At 32.5% G+C, this 18,357-nt stretch overlaps 5 protein-coding genes across 5 annotated transcripts; 3 read left to right on the top strand and 2 right to left on the bottom strand.

Moving 5' to 3' along the window:
• The first annotated feature begins 213 nt into the window (after positions 1–213).
• LOC107361848 (7SK snRNA methylphosphate capping enzyme) lies at positions 214–4,492 on the top strand. The gene is made up of 3 exons (XM_015928777.3): positions 214–2,419; positions 3,698–3,824; positions 3,915–4,492. The coding sequence occupies exons 1-3, from the start codon at positions 347–349 to the stop codon at positions 3,962–3,964; spliced, it is 2,250 nt and encodes a 749-aa protein (XP_015784263.2). The 5' UTR covers positions 214–346; the 3' UTR covers positions 3,965–4,492.
• Positions 4,493–4,540: 48 nt separating this feature from the next.
• On the bottom strand, positions 4,541–6,467 carry LOC107361849 (uncharacterized). Its single transcript, XM_015928778.3, has 2 exons — positions 6,236–6,467; positions 4,541–5,999 (listed from the first exon to the last, which is right to left on the bottom strand). The coding sequence occupies exon 2, from the start codon at positions 5,938–5,940 to the stop codon at positions 4,648–4,650; it is 1,293 nt and encodes a 430-aa protein (XP_015784264.2). The 5' UTR covers positions 5,941–5,999; positions 6,236–6,467; the 3' UTR covers positions 4,541–4,647.
• A 61-nt stretch (positions 6,468–6,528) lies between these two features.
• On the top strand, positions 6,529–8,017 carry LOC107361851 (tRNA methyltransferase 10 homolog A). Its single transcript, XM_015928780.3, has 2 exons — positions 6,529–6,645; positions 6,723–8,017. The coding sequence occupies exon 2, from the start codon at positions 6,799–6,801 to the stop codon at positions 7,765–7,767; it is 969 nt and encodes a 322-aa protein (XP_015784266.1). The 5' UTR covers positions 6,529–6,645; positions 6,723–6,798; the 3' UTR covers positions 7,768–8,017.
• Positions 8,018–8,200: 183 nt separating this feature from the next.
• Positions 8,201–9,883, bottom strand: LOC107361850 (transmembrane protein 115). The gene has a single exon (XM_015928779.3). The coding sequence runs from the start codon at positions 9,795–9,797 to the stop codon at positions 8,721–8,723; it is 1,077 nt and encodes a 358-aa protein (XP_015784265.1). The 5' UTR covers positions 9,798–9,883; the 3' UTR covers positions 8,201–8,720.
• Positions 9,884–14,662: 4,779 nt separating this feature from the next.
• On the top strand, positions 14,663–16,494 carry LOC107361592 (uncharacterized). The gene is made up of 3 exons (XM_015928426.3): positions 14,663–14,835; positions 15,046–15,135; positions 15,253–16,494. The coding sequence occupies exons 1-3, from the start codon at positions 14,796–14,798 to the stop codon at positions 15,816–15,818; spliced, it is 696 nt and encodes a 231-aa protein (XP_015783912.1). The 5' UTR covers positions 14,663–14,795; the 3' UTR covers positions 15,819–16,494.
• The last annotated feature ends 1,863 nt before the right edge of the window (positions 16,495–18,357 follow it).

The raw sequence follows: 18,357 nt of genomic DNA, 5'->3' as shown, positions 1-18,357 counted from the left end.
TTAAGATATAGTTTACAAATTGTTAGAAAATCCTTCAAAAAGCTTGATTAATTTTAGATCAATCACCTGTATTTGAATTGATGAAGATTTAAATTCTTTGTGCTTTTCGATGCATCGATCTTCAGCTGGTGTTACCAAGTTTTACGTAAACATGGCTGAGCCAGCCGAGACTGAAAAGAATACGAAAGAAAATTTTCTTCTCACTTTTAACCTAAGCTTTGATGAAAATACATGTCTTTCCTTATAATGTGTTGATTTATCTTGTCTTTCCCCCGCATCTTTATTAACTTTTAATTACTCTAATTTACTCAAATTGAACCCCTTTAGTGTTCCTTTACAGTTTCCAATGGCACTGGCCAATGCTAATGTCGTAGTTAATTGTGATGAAGAAGTTAAACCCAAAAGACGTTACACCCTAAACAGTGGTGGTGGAAGGTATAATAATAACAAAAGGAAACGTCGAAATGATATTGTTTTACCAACCAAGTTTCTTCTTGGAGGAAATATTCATGATCCATTGAATTTAGCCTCTTTCTCTGGGGCAATTGATCAAGTTACTCCCGAGTCATCACCGCTTCCCACGCCTAAACACAAAAAAGAAGTCGAAGTTCTAATTCCTGTTAATTTACACGACCCCTTAAATTTAAACTCGAGTGATCCCGAAGCGATTTCGCCAATTCCGGTCAGTAAAATCATTAAAAGTCGTAAAAGAAAGCGAAAACGAACCGATTCAGAGACAACTGTGGACGATGAGCCTGGTGGCATTGGAGATGGTGCAGCTTACATCGATGACAAGAATAAACAAGATTATTCCACCAACAAAGAGTCCACTAACGAACCCAACGAGATTGGTTCAGTGAATGGTACGGAAAATGATCAGCACGATGAATCTGTGATACCAAGTAAATGTCCTAAAACATCGTCTAATAAGAAAGAGATCGATCGTGGAAATAAAGGGACTGGTTCTAATCGAGGATCGGATCGAGGAGCAGATATGTTCAAAAAACCAACAAAAGAAGGTGAAAAAAATGCAACAAGAGCTTCCAATAATCATTCTCACCACCATCATTCACGACCATCGCACCCTAGATCGGGCCGCAACCAATCGCACGCTTACCACCATTATTCTTATCATCGTCAACGTCAACAACTTCAACATCAACAGATGCAACACAAGTTTAGACCTAAAGATGCAAAATTTCAATATGGAAATTATGATCGATACTATGGTTACCGTAATCAAAATCTAACAACAGACCCTAGGTTGCGGTGTTTCAAGGAAGAATGGTTTGAAGACCAAGATATTTTGGACATAGGTTGCAATGTTGGCCACGTTACCTTAACAATAGCTCGTGACTTCAATCCCAAGCAAATTGTTGGGATCGATATTGATGAAAACCTGATTAAAGCAGCAAATCGTAATATTAAACATTATGTCAACATTAATCAAAACTCTTCTAGAAAAAGACTGGATACCGAAGTTCTGAATAAAAATAAGCGTGACATAACAAATCCTGATGCGTCATCTTCAGAGACTATCGTTGGAAACAATGTTGAATTATCTCAAACAAATGTTGAAAAGGATAATGATAACTATTTAAACAAAGACGAAACTAAAACTGACTCACCTCAACAACCTGGATCTACTGAATGCCTTCAGTCCCCCAAAGAATCTCTTTCAGCGCCCATTAATATCTCTACCGATGTTGATTCCACAACTAATGCCGAATCTATCAAAGAGAATCAACCATCAACCTCTGAGTCTGATTTAAATATTGACGAAAAGCCCAGTCCTGATGTAGATGTTACTCCATCTAAATCTTCACTTTCAGTTACGTCGACGACAGTACAAGAATCGGTTGATATCAAAAAAGAATCATCAAGTTGTACAATTGATCAACCTTCACCCTGTTTAATTCAACAAAATAAGACATCATTAGATAATGATAATTCTCAAACTAAACAATCTGAAGAAAATTCAGCTACTTTAAATCATCCAAAGTCGCCACCAGCCTCACCAAAATCTATTTCTAATTTACCTCAGCAATCCAACGTAAATATTACATCGACACAATCGCAATTAGATGCAGCTAGTGAAGAACAAACTCAGTCGAAAATCTCTTCTGACACTTCAACAACCAAAAAAATACCAGATTTTACCAAGCCTTTATATTTCCCTAAAAACGTTAAATTTATTTGCCATAATTTTGTTCTCGATTCTGATGATCTCCTGAAAGAAGAAAAGCCTGAATATGATTGTATCCTTTGTTTGAGCGTAACCAAATGGATTCATCTCAATTTCGGAGATGATGGTTTGAAAAGAGCATTTAAACGTATGTACGCTCAATTAAGGCCTGGTGGGAAATTGATTCTCGAAGCTCAGCCATGGTGCTCTTATAAAAAGAAGAAGTTTATTTCTGTAAGTATTCTCACTAATTTTAATGACCGTTATTTACATAATCCAATCATTGTAGGAACGCTTTAGTATTATTTTCACAGTTTTTCTTCCTCTTTCAACTAAACTCCGAATGATTTAGTATCATAAAAATCGGCCGAAAAAATACATTGGAAACAAAGAATAGCTTATTTTAAAAAGTTAGCTTAGTAATTAAGGTAGATTTTTCTTTTTCTATTTTTATTCAATCAATTAACACTATCCTCTTACTAAATAGTGTATAAACTTACTTCACCGCTCATGGTCTTCAAGAAAACAGCTCTTTTGTTTATTTAATTTGCCATTTCTTTTCTTGTTGCCATATTTTATTGTGTAGAATTTTTCTCCATTGTTTTTTATTAATTTAGTTCAATTTAATTGAAAAAATAAGCTTGTAAAACTTATTCTTGAATAATATAATAAGTAGAAGATTGATGTAAAATATTTTGTTCTTGTAAAACTAATCTTTTACATATCAACAATGCATCAGTTTGTTTCTTTCACCCATTGTTATCCTTAGACTATTGAAGATGATGATATAAGTTTATTTTAGATGATGAAATTTTGGATAGACTTGTAAATTTGTGTAATTGATCATGATTGACTAAACTTCCGATTTGCTTTCCCATTACTGCTAATTTCCAATGTATCTCTCACAACATAACCTTAAACATCATTCATTCTTGGCTAATTTTTTTCATTGGTATATACCATTGTACTGAAATTCAAACTAAACATTTCGTTAAATTGCCTCGCAAATATTTCATGCCTTTGGCTCATTACATCGCATCGAATTGACTTAAATCATTAATATAAATGCTATGAATATAAGCTAATATCCCACTCTTTTTAGTTTGAAATGTTATGTAAATACGGTTCTATGCCAATTCACGATAATACCTATGTTTGAAAGTCGAAAGAATTAGGTTTGAATAGAAAGTACTATTATCCGAACTAGGTTATAACTTGATCTTCAACTAAATCAATGACGTTTGATCTAACTCAGCAGTATGAATTATGACAGATTAATTAATTCTGATCAAATGTTAATTTTAATGTTATCAAGGTGGTGAATTAAATACAAATGCTGCTGAAATCAACATATTGGTTATTTTTAACTGGTCATATTGGATTCTTTATTTGGGCAAATTTTTAATCCTTTAAAACATCGACTTAAGTGTCTTTCACTCTTAGGTGTAACCGTGAATTGGGAATTCATCATGTTTTAAATACATATACTAATAATCTTTTCAAATTTTACAGGAATGCACACTAAACAATTACTGGTCAATAAAGTTCAAACCAGAGCATTTCAATGAATATCTTTTATCGAAAGAAGTTGGTTTTAGTACATTGGAGCTTGTGGATATACCTGAACATGCATCGAAAGGTATGAGTTTTATTTTAACGATAAAAGTATAAAATGAAATAAATTGAGTTTGTTCTAATCAAATCTTTCTATTATATCTATTGCTTACAGGTTTTCGCCGACCGATATTTTTATTCAGGAAACTCAAGGATAACACGTAATTCTGTCTTTTCAATAACTGTCCTGGTATCTCAGTTCATGAACTCACCAGTCAACATAATCTGAGTCATTATTTCGACCATAGCAATCATCGTTGATATAAATAAATGTAGCTAAAACCGAGTTAATTACCACCTTGATTCTTATTTTCTCTCATTTAGTTCATTTTTATGAGAAACATCTATAAAATATATAAATAGAATGATGACAATGTTAAAACAATCTATCTTAAAAGTATCATGCATATGTAAAGTTAATGTAAATTAATCGTTTTCCTCTTTCTTTGTTAAATGTTTTTTTTTGACAAATGGTTTTCCTATTAACTTGTATCATTGATCATATGTGTGCTTGATTCGCGCTTTTTTAGAACAATATAATATTAGTACAACATTCGATTACCCTAAAAACAAATCTCAAGCCGATGAGGTTTATCTCCAAAAAAGCACACCCTGCATTGTAAACCCACAAAATTTGTACTTTCAAGATTGAAAAAACTTAATTACTAAAAAGTATCAATTATTTAAACAGAATCAGGAAGAATTCAAGATGCAATTTCTTATAATCTCTCGATAATTCAATTTAGTCAGACATAATACTTGAGTTTATTCGTAAAAATGATCAATAGTAACTATTCAATAGTGAAAACATTTATAAAGTAACCAATCTACAAACATCTTTTATTGTTTCACATAAACTTGGGAACCAATTGTTCTTGAAGTAATTCAGGAATTTCAAATGTCCCATCTTCTTTCTGATTATTTTCCATCAAAGAGGTCACTACAGTGTCACAATCAACTAGTGTGCCTTTAACAATTGCATAACCTTCTCGACCTAATCTCTTTGTCGTATAATCACGATGGTTGCTAACATGAGCGGCTGTCTTCCAGGTTGATGATGTTGGTATCCAAACTTGGATCTCGTAACGACTAGACTCATTAGCTTTTAACATTTTGCCAGAGCATTTGATTAATCTACAAGGTATAGAAAGATTTTTGTATAGATTCCAAAAGAAAGATATGACAGATTGTGTCTCTTGAACTGATTGATCCAGATCATTTGGTGTTAAAATGACACAATTAATTGTATGATGTTGACTTAATGTTGATGTATAATTTGAGCCAATGGATGAAAATCGGATAGGTAAAGAATCAGGATTGATTTCTCGTCTGTTCAACATACTGGCGATAGCTTCAAATGATGATTCTCCAGCCAGATGAATAAAATTATTTAAAGATTCTGAATCATCTCCTTGAGCAACCAATAAAGGGTCGGTATAAATTTGGTCACTACGCTCAAGATCAACGGCTTCAACGATTGCTGATTTTACAAAATCAAGACCAACAAAAGGAATATAATCTGCATTCAACAGCGATTCGGAGAAATAACGGATTAAGGCAATATAGAGTTTAGCACCATCAGCTGTAATAAATCTTGATGCAGGACCAATGATACTTGTATGCTGACCAAAGTTAATATAAGATAATTTAACAGCATCTATCAATTTAAATGAGGGACGAGATTTCTTCACTTCATCTACAACTATGAAAATATCTCCACTTGGCTCATTTAAGACATCCTCGTCAATTTCATTGGGTAATTTAGAGAGGATAGGTATCACTTGGTCTTCTAATGAGCCTAACTCTTTTTCGAGCTCCTCTAAATCTTTAGATAAGTGGGATTGATCAGGACGTACATGAGTGAAATAGGTATTGACATCTCCAATGTTATCTTCAATAGCACCCATTGTTGTGACCAGATTTTCTTTCAACGGGCGTAACTCTAAGATCTTTTTTATCAATGGCTTACAGTTTTTAAGCGTTTCAATTTTATTTTTAGCTTCTTCTGGTGATGATCTAATTGATATACTTTTGCGAATCCTCTCCAAAACAGTATCGTCAAGATAATAGTCAATGGCCACAATTGGTCGGACTGGAAATATGTAACCTTTTACATAGTTTGAGCTCCGGAATAAAGCCATAGCCTTAAGCTAAGATTAATGAAATATTCCTGGCTGTTTTTTTTCTCGTAAAAGTCCCTCTGGAAAAGATAAAAAAGAACGGCTGTTAATTCACCGATAATTTCAAGTCCAGTAAATTAGTAGGAGTTTATAGCAAACATATATCATTATAGAAAATACTGGAAGTGTAATTAGTTTTGCATATGTCTTAGACTTCATTTACTCTGATTGAAGGGTTGTTGCATTATTTAAAAGAGGAATAGTGAATGAAACTAATAAAAACAGATTAAAAATAATTAGTAATGAAGATTGTAACCTTAGATGTAACCAACAAATCACATGAACTTCACAATCACTTCCTAATGATCCATGATTTATTTCACTTGATTCAGTAATATGTCAAATTATGGTTTGAATTTATTCGAAGGGATAAATTTCGTATTTTCACCGAAGATTGATCTTAGATTTCCAACCAAAAACATAAACAATCAATAAAAAAAAATAAAATTAAATAAGCGGTTACCAGGGTTTGTTGACAAACCTGTTCAACATGTGATTGGACCAGCTTAGCAACTAGCCATGCATCAGCAGCTAACATTATCTACCGTTCATATTTAAAGTGTAAAACTGCAATCTTATTTAAGTCTTATTTTAAAACTTTTTTATTATCGTGATTGTCTGAAATTCAATATTTTTTTTTGTTTTAATGAACCCCCTTTTGTAAAGGTAAGTTGTGTAAAAAAATAAATACTCAAACAGTACTTTTTAATTTACATTTATCTTTTCTTTCATTACATTCATAGCATTATTGTTTCTTTGCACCGACTATATATCACAATTTCATTTACGGAAGCTTATTAACCATATTTCTGGACTAATATGGGTGATACAAGTGACGAGGAAAAAGCTTTAGGTAAAGTTAAAGTTATTGCTGATCAATTAGGATTGTCATTGGACGAAATAAAAGAGAAAAAATATTCCAAGAAGACCCTCAAAAGAATGCTGAAGAACAAGGTTTATAATGAAACCAAAATTGAGAAACGAAAAATTCAAAAGCAGAAGAGAAAGGCTAAAAGGAAAGAACTAAAAGAAACATTGGGTATCAATCTATCAGAGAAGAAGCCTCGTTTAACTATGTCTGAATCACCTAATAAGGTAAACATAGCTATTGATTTGAGCTTCAACTCCATGATGAATGAAAAAGAATTGAGGAAATTGATGAAACAAATCCAAAGGTGTTACTCATTAAATAGACGCTCTGATGCTCCATGTCAACTTTATTTGACTTCATTGAAAGATGAAATTGCTAAAGGATTGATGTCAAAGCAACCAGGTTTCGATTATTGGGACATCCATCGAAAAGAGGAACATTTTCTCGACGCTTTCAAAGATTTCAAAGAAAAAGGAACGTTAATATTTTTGTCAAGTGACTCTCCCAATCTTTTACCTGATGTAGCCGAGATACAAAAAAGAGGAGGTGATTATGCTTACATCATCGGAGGTTTAGTTGACCACAATGTTCATAAGGGTTTGACTCTTGGTTTAGCTCAAAAATCGGGTATTCAAACAGCTCGACTACCAATTGACCAATGTATGGAGCTATGTGTCTCTAAAGTTCTTGCTGTTAATCATGTCTTTGAAATAATGCTTAACGCTACCAACGGTATTGCTTGGTCTCAATCATTTATGAATGTTATCCCAGCCCGAAAAGTTAAACAAAGTGATGCTCTAAAATCAATCAGGCAACCCAAGAAGGAGCATAAGGAAAACTCTGAAAACGTTGTTCAAAAAGATCAAGTCGAAAACCAGTCATCAGCATCTTCAGGATCAGAGTCATCGACAACATAATTTCTAGTCGATGCTTAACATAAATTATAGAGAAAGTGCAAGATTATTTAATGGTTTACGTTCATAAAACTTGTTATGTCATTTATTTGGTTTTAATATTTACAATTACATTAATTAATCGGAAGTTATGTTTCTATCGAGCATTAAATTGTAAATTTTACCATCTAAATTCATCGGTTGTATAATAATTTAGACTCAAGTATTTTGATAACTGGGCGATTTGAATAATAAACATAAAATATAATAATAATAGATTGTCATCTACATAATTCTGGTTTTTTTAATATTTCAAAATATATTTTTATACTGCATTACCATGATTACTAGTAGATGCTATCAATACTGCATACTTTATCACAAAAGACAGCAAAAACAAATTTTCATTATTTTCATTAATCTGAATTAATCGGAGCGTTCCTCTTTGAAACTCAAATTTGGATTAAGAAGGCCTTCAAGTGAACTTTTCAGTTCTCTAGACGGTGATTTTATTAAACAACATATTACATATTAACCAATAAAAAAAGTTGAACCGATCAGACCAATAGAAAAATCTTTTACTTTTCTCTTTGTAACACCAAAATACTAAGTATGGAAGGTCCAAAATCAACCAGACACAGTGTAGATATCACCTTATGCATTATTATTAACAATAAAAACTGATTTGTTGCTTAAAAATTGTGACTGTTGTTTTGGCAAAGAATTAGACTATTTGAAAAATTGATTCTCTTAAATGAGTAGTAATAGTAGAAAAGTAGATCAAGTTAGCTCTGTTGTGCATTATCTTTGTTTAGTCTAGTGATTTACGTATCCAAATCTGTTGATTGCATGTGCAGGTTCTTTGACAAGTTGAAAGTCATTGAAGTCGAATTTGTGAGGTTTTCTCGTTGTTTTGATAAACTTTAAGCATTCTGAAGGCGGCAAAACGATATTTTCAGATGATTTACTTAAAATAATCAGACATTCATTGGTTGCGATAGATATTGATAATCTCCACTTTGATGATGTTTAAATTTGTGATTTCTCATTGGTACTTGTTGAGAATCGTGTTCTTGATTTAATCTTTCTCCTAAAACTCGTAAAGGTTGATATTGTCTGTCGTCTATCGGTGAGCACAATCGAATGGCCACGAAAAATGAATAAATAAAATTAGAGACAATTGCTACACCAGGTTTCAGCACATTTGGGAAGAAAGACGCAAATGAAAAGCCATCAGAGAGATCTCCTCGGTGTCCATTTGGATGGTTTTGAATGAATCGTAAGTAAATCCAGCTGACTATAAATCCGTAGAAAAACATAAGAACCAGGCTACTTTCAATGATATTTAGCGCATAAAGAATTAGGGAAAGAAATAAAGCAGCTAGAGGCACATTGTTGTTTTTAAATTTTCCTAAAGGTGTTCCAATGAGGACAGATTCTGGTAATAATTGTTTAACAGAGACACATATAGCAGCACAATATGCTGAGCATCCATAAAGTCTAACATTGTACAGATACTCATCGGAACCATAAATGGAATAGAGTATTATGTAATGGCTGGTGGTTAAGAAGGCAACCGAAAGGTTGATGATGAGAAAAAATGAAAATAATTCTTTGGATCCCCATAAGGGCTCAATAAGAGTAGAGCTTAAATAGATGGCAATCACATCGTTCAAAACTTGCCACCAATGAAGTTCAATTAGAGGGTATGTGATGGTAGATATAGCTGACCAGATCCAGAATCGTGGAGATAAAATATTACCCGGCGTTAAAGTAAACATTTCAGTTATAGGAGAATCAAAGTTTGTCCAAAAAAACTCGGTATTGGCTTCGGGGACAACTCGATTACTGGTATCACTGGTTCCCCAATCACTGGTTAACAGGTTGATAAGATAAATAATGACAAGAGAGACACATAATGAGGTGACAAACGGACTGCGAGAACTTTTACCACGTCCTTCAATCAGTTTAACAAATTGTTCATACAAATAGATAACATTGCGCTCCAGAAGACGGCCGAAAGTTGGTGCTTCACTTTGCTCTTGTTCAGCCATGATAATAGTGTAAAGCACAACAATCAAAGCATTCGGAATTTCAATAAATCAGGCAACATTGGAACATAATCAAATTAGTAACAACAAATAATAATAATAACAATAATTCAGTCAGCCGAATCTAAAATGTGGCTGTTAGGTGGAGTGTTACCTGGTGGGTAACTTAGCAGCTTTACTGGCGCCATCCTCAAATCCAATTATTTATCCTAAAGAAACTCAATGAATCTGATCCAAAGTAATAATTTGATGAGAATTGAAAGACAAATAAATTATGGATTTTTAATCTTTAAAAATTAAACAGATCAAGTAAACTCCCAGCATTCAATTAGATATTGTAGTTCTGTATTTGTATTTGTATTGAGTTTAGACCAATTGAAACGGGTTTGCAGTCACTTTAAAGCAAAAGTTTATTCTGAGGGATTTCTCGTCCAAATAGAGCTAACAGGTCCAAGGATATGCTCAGAAGTTTGACTCTGAATATTATAAATGCCTCGTGACTGATCTTAAATTCAAACGAAGCTAACGGTATAATCATATTTCGTAGTCTTCAAGCTTTTAAGCAGGTAGAGAATGCTAAGAAGAAAAAAACTCAAAAACCGAAGAAACTCGGAAGCACTTTAGTCAAATCGACTTGAAAATAACATATTTTATTCAATTTTGTGAAGGTTTCTCATGTTATACTTTCACGTATTTATCAACTCTAAATTACCAATTTATTTGTATTCATAACTAAAAAATGCGTTCTTATGATGAATAAATTTAACGATTTTGTCCATCTAAAACTGATACATGTAGTCATATTGCCATGTTCCTTCATGAATTTTTAGTCCAGTTGAAGTCTTTCGAACACTTCAACCTCATTGGGACCATCAACAGTTAAATTGGTAACTGGATACTACTGCTGAAAAGACACAATCAACACAATTGTCACATTTATGCACGAATTGCCGCAAATGATCAAAACGGGTTAAAATAAATTTCTTTACAATTTAAACTCTGTTAGCTTGTAGGTACATGAAAACTGAGTCCATTTGTGTGATTTAAAGATTTCTCTGATGAACAGATTTCGAAAGAATCGAGTTCAAAGTTGAAACTTCGATCGCTGTTTGTACAATTATGGAAGCAAATTTTTTCATAAAAATTATTTCAATGACGAACCTTTTGATGACTAACGAGAAAATGCACTTTATTACTTGAAATAAATATTCATGTTTCTGCAAAAAAGCTTAGATCAATTTTAAGTTAAACCGATCTTTTTCTGTGACCGTAAGAGTAAGAAAGAGGCAACTTAATATTTGTGCACGAAAATTGTTGGCCCACACCATGGATCAAATACTTTTTTCAATTTAGCAATAGTTCCGTTGATCTTGGACATTGACCAGAGAACTTTGTGCTTCGATATTTCGCGAATGGAATCACTAACAATCATTGTTCTTTCACTAATTCAATTCTTTAATGATTGCTAGTTCAATTCAATTTAAAAACTTTCCATTAGCGCATCTGGATTATCATTATTGGACTTTAAATGATTGAGCGACAACTTATTTAACAAAACAAACTCATCTTAACCCATTTCTTGCTAAATAAACCATTTTTCTGGTTAAACTTAAGTAAGGTAAAAAAAGTAACGCAAAAACTACTGCCAAAGGCTCGAACATTTTGTGTTAGAGTTGAGACTATGTGGGGTTTGTAGAGACAAGAAAACTGAGTCCATTGGTCTCATTAAATACTTCGTCCGATTATTAGTTTTCTGTAAAATCGAGTTCAAAGTTAAAACTTCGATCGCCTTTTTTTCAGCTATTGGAACAGACTTTTGCATGGAATGCATGTCACTGATGTAGCTTTTAGTGATCAACCAGAAAATACACTCAGTTATAGAAATAGAACTTTTATTTTTCTGTAAAACAGATTAGATCGATTTTTAGTTAAACCGATCGTTTTCTGTGACCGTAAAAGTTAGAAAGATGAAACTTATTATTTGTGTATGAAAATTGTTAACCTACATCATGGAGAAAATACTTTTTCCAATTTATCAACAGTTTTCTTGATTTTGGACATTGACGAGAAAAATTTGAGCTTCGATATTTCGGGAATGGAATCACTTACAATCATTATTCTGTCTCTAATTTAATTCTTTACTGATTGCTAGTTCAATTCAATTATAAAACTTTCAATTAGCGCATTTGGATTATCATTATTGGACTTTAAATGAATGAGCAACAATTTATTTAACAAAACAAACTCATCTCAACCCATTTCTTGCTAAATAAACCATTTTTCTGCTTAAACTTAAGTAAGTTAACAAAAGTAACGCAAAAACTACTGCCAAAGGCTCGAACATTTGAGCCGAGACTTGAGACTTGATGGGGTTTGTATGGACATGAAAACTGAGTCCATTGGTTATTTTAAATAGTTCGTTCGATGATCAGTTTTCTGGGAAATCGAGGTCAAAGTTATAACTTCGATCGCCTTTTCTTCAGCTATTGGAACAGACTTTTGCATGAAATGCATGTCACTAATGTAACTTTTAGTGGTCAACCCGAAAATGCACTTTAATACATGAAATAAATGTTCGTGTTTCTGCAAAACAGGTTAGTTCGACTTTTAGTTAAACGTTAGTAAAACGATCGTTCTCTAACATCGTAAGAGTTAGAGAAATGAAACTTATTATCAACTCATAAAAATTGTTTGTCCAAACCATGGATCAATTATTTTTTTCAATCTACCAACAGTTCTCTTGATTTTGTACATTGACCAGAAAACTTTGAGTTTCGATATTTCGAGAATGGAGGGGCCTAACATCATTATTCTTTCACTAAACATTAGATTTCATTATGCGCTATAATAAAACATTACTGAGTACTGAATGAAATACGAGCATTTAATAATGGAGATCATTCTAACGAGATTTGTTTTTAGAATCCATTCAACTTTATAATCAAGTCTCAAATCTGACACCATAAGTAAATCCATGCAATAACTTTTTTGATAAGACCTTGAGTATTTTAATGTTTCAACATATTGTAGCCCACAATGAAAGCTAATTTTGCGTAAAAAAATGATGATTGTATACATTATCGTTCCCGAGATACTGAGGCTCAAAGTTTTATGGTCAATGGCCAAAATCAAGAGAACTGTTCGTAAATTGAAAAAAAGTTTTCGGTCATAAATGTGTACCAACAACATTTAAACACACATAATAAGTTTCATCTCTTTAACTCTTACGGTTACAAGAAGAATTCGATTTAACTAAAAATCGAACTTGATCTGTTTTACGGAAAAAGAAAATTTTATGCATCGAAATAAGTCCAGTTTCTAGTTTCTCATCAGAATACACATCAGTGAAATAAGTTTCATGCAAAAGTCTGTTCCAATAGCTGAAAAAAAGGCGATCGAAGTTTTAACTTTGAACTCGATTTTACAGAAAACTGTTCATCGAACGAAGTATTTAATGAGACCAATGGACTCAGTTTTCTTGTCTCTACAAACCCCACATAGTCTCAACTCTAACACAAAATGTTCGAGCCTTTGGCAGTAGTTTTTGCGTTACTTTTGTTACCTTACTTAAGTTTAACCAGAAAAATGGTTTATTTAGCAAGAAATGGGTTAAGATGAGTTTGTTTTGTTAAATAAGTTGTTGCTCATTCATTTAAAGTCCAATAATAATAATCCAAATGCGCTAATGGAAAGTTTTTAAATTGAATTGAACTAGCAATCAGTAAAGAATTAAATTAGTGAAAGAATAATGATTGTAAGTGATTCCATTCTCGAAATATCGAAGCTCAAAGTTCTCTGGTCAATGTCCAAAATCGCGATAACGGTTGCTAATTTGAAAAATATATTTGATCCATGATGCAGGCCAACAATTTTTCTAAACAAATACCAAGTTTCAGCTCTTCAACTATTATGGTCACGGAAAACGATCGGTTTAACTAAAAATCGATCTAATCTGTTTTACAGAAAATCAAAAGTTCTATTTCTGTAAATAAGCGCATTTTCTCGTTAGGCATCAAAATTTACATCATTCACTATAAGTTTTATGAAAAAATTTGCTTCTATAATTGTACAAACAGCGATCGAAGATTCAACTTCTAACTTGATTCTTTCGAAATCTGTTCATCAGAGAAATCTTTAAATCACACAAATGGACTCAGTTTTTATGTACCTACAAGCTTACAGAGTGCAAATTGTAAAGAAATTTATTTTAGCCCGTTTTGATCATTTGTTTGTATTTGTGCATAAATGTGTTTTTTTTCATTTGTTTCTGTTTCTTTTTAGCATCATTTTAGATCGACCATTGCGTCTCTTTAGTAACACCTTGCTTCAGCATTGGTCCTTGGATATACTAAGTAAATGGCCAAAAAACTTAAGTCGGTGATGGACGAAATGGTGAAATGGTGAATTAGATGGACGAAACAGTTTATCAATGAAGTGTCGCTATTCAACTAAAATTTCGTCAAAACAATCAAAAATTAGTTCGAAGATCATTCAAAACTTTATCTCAATAATTCATGTTTTCTCACGATTGAACTTGGTTTGTTACAACTTGAACGATTGTTAATGTAACTCAATTTTAAAAGCATTTAAATATAGCTTTGCTTGATAAGTTTAGTCTTTAGTTTATTGTTAAATTTGGTACCAACCAACTGTTAGTCAAATTGTTAAACTGTTAATTTACTAATTATTGAAATATCAATAATAGCAACCAGTTGAACATTGACTTTGTCTTCATTTCTTCTTGTTAACCGTTTTCTTCCTCAACTCTCCTTCTTGATCTACACTTGTGAATGTACATCAGTGATTTGAATCAATTGATCCGATTAATTGTTTACAATTTAGTTTCTCTTTTTCGTTAACTGTTTCAATATTCATATTAATCTAACTTCACTAATTTTACTTGACTTCAAGTAATTCAATATTTAAGATTCGTGATTCATCTTAAGCGTCTTTTGCCATTTCACTCTTGTTTTGAATACTCGACTTTCACTACAAAAAATCATGAATTTTATCCAACTGTGTTTCTGTATCTTTTTAATTTGTAAGTTGATTAATATTACTATTACATTGAAAATATATTGTGTTTTGTCTTCAACTCAAGCAAATATTAACCTTTGGCGTTTTATCCATATTTTTTATTGAAACATCTTCAGTTCTATTAATTAGTTATTGATTTATGAATCAATTGTCATGTTATCCTGATTGTTTGTGTCTAATTTTTTATTTCAAATCATTTTCTATTCAATTATAGCCATTGGCAAAGCATCAAGTCAAACATGTCACCTTCGAGAATTGGATTTATGTGCAGCAACTCTTCTAGTGTTTACCCAAAACCCTTCAGGTAAAGTATTCAATTGACTTTACTGGATCAATCAGGAATGATGTAAACTTTAGATTTGATCATTCTTTGGCCTTATTCAACTCATATTTATATATTTTTTTATCGAATTTCATTTAGGAATCGCCACAAATGATGTTGAGCTTGATAAACAATGTGGTTACTTGAAAGAAGCTGACATGTGTTTGAAAAATTTCACGCGTAAATGTGCGACTTCACTTCAACGGGATCTAATAACATTCATTACGGAAGGAAGCACAAGATTATTGAATGAATATTGTACCAGTGGAAGCCAATTGCGACAAAGTTACCTTAAACACTCGGAGTGTCTTAACCAAGCCACACAAGCAAACCGTAAAACGTGCATCAAAGACTTGCAGTTAGCTTTAGAGACGGTTTCACAAGTTGATTGGGATCAACGTATTCCTACAGGTTGTTGTGCTTATCGTCGATTCCAAGAATGTACAGAGACTCAAGTTGAAGCAAAATGTGGATCGGAAGCGGTTGAGTTTATGGACATAATCCTACGCATGTCTTTGTCTCGTTTACCAGACATTGTTTGTCCCTCTTACAATCCCAAGACAGACCAGTGTAAAGCCTTGTTACCAGAATCTGGAGCAACACCCAAAGGACCCAAAAGTAACAGTGTGCTTTCCCGTCTCTTCTCGGCTTATACTGGACTCTAATAATTGCTGTCGTTTACATTTGCATTGAATCCAGAAAAAGCTGTTGCACCAATGAAGCTGTAATGCTAATATCATGATGATTTGTGATTATCTCTCGATCCATTCATTTTTTGGAAATCTCGCCCTTCTTGACATCATAACTATTTTAATCTTTACCACTGATTTGTGTCCAGTTAAATCTAATTCACTCTTCAAATCAATATTTGGATGTCGATTAATTCTGGTTGAAGATTATTTGTGTGATTATTGTTTCATTGTAACTATAAAATCATTGCTCGAAGTAATTGTAAACAACATAAAAAGTGTAATTGTTTTTCTCGAAGATAACTCATAATCATGTCTGAACGATCAGATTCCCTGTAATCTGCGATTCGATCGGTAAATTATCTAATGAGCATAATCTGTGTAAATATTGATCACGTTTTTCAAGTTGGAAATTAGTTACTTTTTGATGTTCCTTTTGAATTTCAATTTGATTTTACATCGTATTTTGCATCTAAAATTGCTAATTTACATCATAAGAGTATAAATAAGCATTGATTGTCTCATCAAAATGATCATTTATTGTCAATATTGACTGTCATTGTTATGTAATGCAATTAACTGTCAAAGTTATAAAAGTAGGAGATTAAAATTACAATAATTATGGCCATAAACACTGTTGATTGTGAGCTTATCAAATTGAATTCACTGTTTCAGTAAATGGGTTTATCCAAAGACCATCATTAACAGTTTTCACTAAGATTCTGGTTGTAATGTTAAAATTGTCATCATTTCATCTAATCTCACTTTGTATTGTTAATTTAATCCAGTCAAGGTAATGAATAATCCTGGTAATTACGTTTCATCACGATCATCTTCATCTATCCCAATGAAACAATGTCATTATTTTATCATCGCACCATTTCTATTCATTTTCACACAATTAAGAAACCTCTGATGTTATCAAGACAGACATCGCCATTGCTTCCAACAAACACCTTGACAGTGAAACTTTAACTTTAAAATTTGCTAAGCAAATCATGAATTGTATTAGACTTTCAAGTCAAGAATAGCTGAATATTATGTCCGTTTTATGGATAACTTCAAATCAAGAGAAAGAAAGAGTTGGCGTTTGAATTGTTCAATTGATTGAATTGATTATTCAAACCAAAAACTAGGTTTGATCAACCAAATAAATGTTTATTTCCTGGAGAAACAGTGAACACTGAAATCTCAAATTGATCCAGAAGCAAATGTGGCAAAGTTGACACAATGATGAGGATAGGCGAGTGGTTTGCTCATGGTTGACCTAAAATTAGGCTGTAAAACTGTGAAGTCCCGATGAGTTTATCAATTTGGCCAAGTTTATCCAACTGCAGTTTCTTGGATACCATTTGACTTTGGGGATTGAATGCGTAAAAAACGGTTTTTATTTACCGAAGTTGACATTATTGGATTGGGTCTATTTAGGACATCAAACTAGGTTGGCTTAATGTAAAGAGGAAAGCGTCTTTTAAAATTGGTCAATTCAAAACAACGGATAGCAAAAATGTATCTTAATTTGAAAGTGAAAGTTCATTTTTGAACAAATGATATTTAAATCAAAAAGTTCACAATCACGCTTAAGTGTTGAAAATCAACAGAGAACTATTAAATTGATAAGAAACCTTCAGTGTGTTATTATCATTGATATAAAAAATTATTTCTGTTCTATTCTTGGCTTGGAATCTGTACTGCAATAGTAACCACTGATCATTTGATATCAGATTCTGAATAAAAAAGAGATTTTTTTCTCACAAATGTTAGTGATTGTTGAAGAATGGTTAGAGTCTACGTGACAGTCAGCTAATTATTGAGTCTCTTTGTAAATCTTATGTTAAGTTTTGTCGACTGAATGACAATTGGTAACAAGAATGGCAACTTAATCAGAATAGCTAATCAAAATGGCTGGAAATTGTTTCAAGTAAGCTTCAATTCAAATGTATATTGAGATAAAAAATTGAGTCTAAAGATTGAAATATTAATAAATAAGCTTGCATAGCAAAAGTGTGTAAAACCAGAATCAAGGGAAAAGCCTGGAAAAAAATGTCTAGTAACTCACTCACAAGGCATAATCAATGATACAATGAGGCGAAACATCAGTTTACAGCTTATGTTGTGTAATTTATCATTGTGTAATTAATAAAACAAAAAGTGTTGAACAAAAATCACGCAAAGACAAAGGTTTAAGTTTCAGTTTATACAGTCTATGAGAATAATCAAGACAAGTGAGACGATAAATCGATAGATTACTGGGACAATTTGTCATATGTCTTTTTTCAATCCGTGGCTGAAAAAACTATCACAAATTAGATACAGAAAGAGTTGAAATGGAGAGAGAGAAAAGGACGAAGACGAGAGAAAGAGAAAGAGTAAGTTGATGCAATCAATAGAGTAACTAACGCCTTAGTTACTCTTACATTAGAGTCTTACTCCAAAAAGAGTGAATAAACCCTTTTCAGGGTAATAAACTTTTTCAACAACCTGACCTGAAGTATTAGGTACGAAAAGAGGAGGG

This window comes from Tetranychus urticae, chromosome 1 (assembly GCF_039701765.1).
Source record: "Tetranychus urticae isolate SD_2017Ah chromosome 1, NJAU_TeUrti_SD_1.0, whole genome shotgun sequence".
NCBI lineage: Eukaryota > Metazoa > Arthropoda > Arachnida > Trombidiformes > Tetranychidae > Tetranychus > Tetranychus urticae.
The sequence above is the reverse complement of the archived record's forward strand: the minus strand, read 5'-3'. Positions and strand labels throughout refer to the sequence as shown.

Bases quoted from the DNA above. Each gene is read 5' to 3' on its own strand.
- LOC107361848 (XM_015928777.3), top strand. From the start codon at position 347: ATGGCACTGGCCAATGCTAATGTCGTAGTTAATTGTGATGAAGAAGTT. The intron at 2,420-3,697 runs GTAAGTATTCTC...CAAATTTTACAG, and splicing joins AAAAGAAGAAGTTTATTTCT to GAATGCACACTAAACAATTA. The intron at 3,825-3,914 runs GTATGAGTTTTA...TATTGCTTACAG, and splicing joins ACCTGAACATGCATCGAAAG to GTTTTCGCCGACCGATATTT.
- LOC107361849 (XM_015928778.3), bottom strand. From the start codon at position 5,940: ATGGCTTTATTCCGGAGCTCAAACTATGTAAAAGGTTACATATTTCCA.
- LOC107361851 (XM_015928780.3), top strand. From the start codon at position 6,799: ATGGGTGATACAAGTGACGAGGAAAAAGCTTTAGGTAAAGTTAAAGTT.
- LOC107361850 (XM_015928779.3), bottom strand. From the start codon at position 9,797: ATGGCTGAACAAGAGCAAAGTGAAGCACCAACTTTCGGCCGTCTTCTG.
- LOC107361592 (XM_015928426.3), top strand. From the start codon at position 14,796: ATGAATTTTATCCAACTGTGTTTCTGTATCTTTTTAATTT. The intron at 14,836-15,045 runs GTAAGTTGATTA...ATTCAATTATAG, and splicing joins TTTCTGTATCTTTTTAATTT to CCATTGGCAAAGCATCAAGT. The intron at 15,136-15,252 runs GTAAAGTATTCA...AATTTCATTTAG, and splicing joins GTTTACCCAAAACCCTTCAG to GAATCGCCACAAATGATGTT.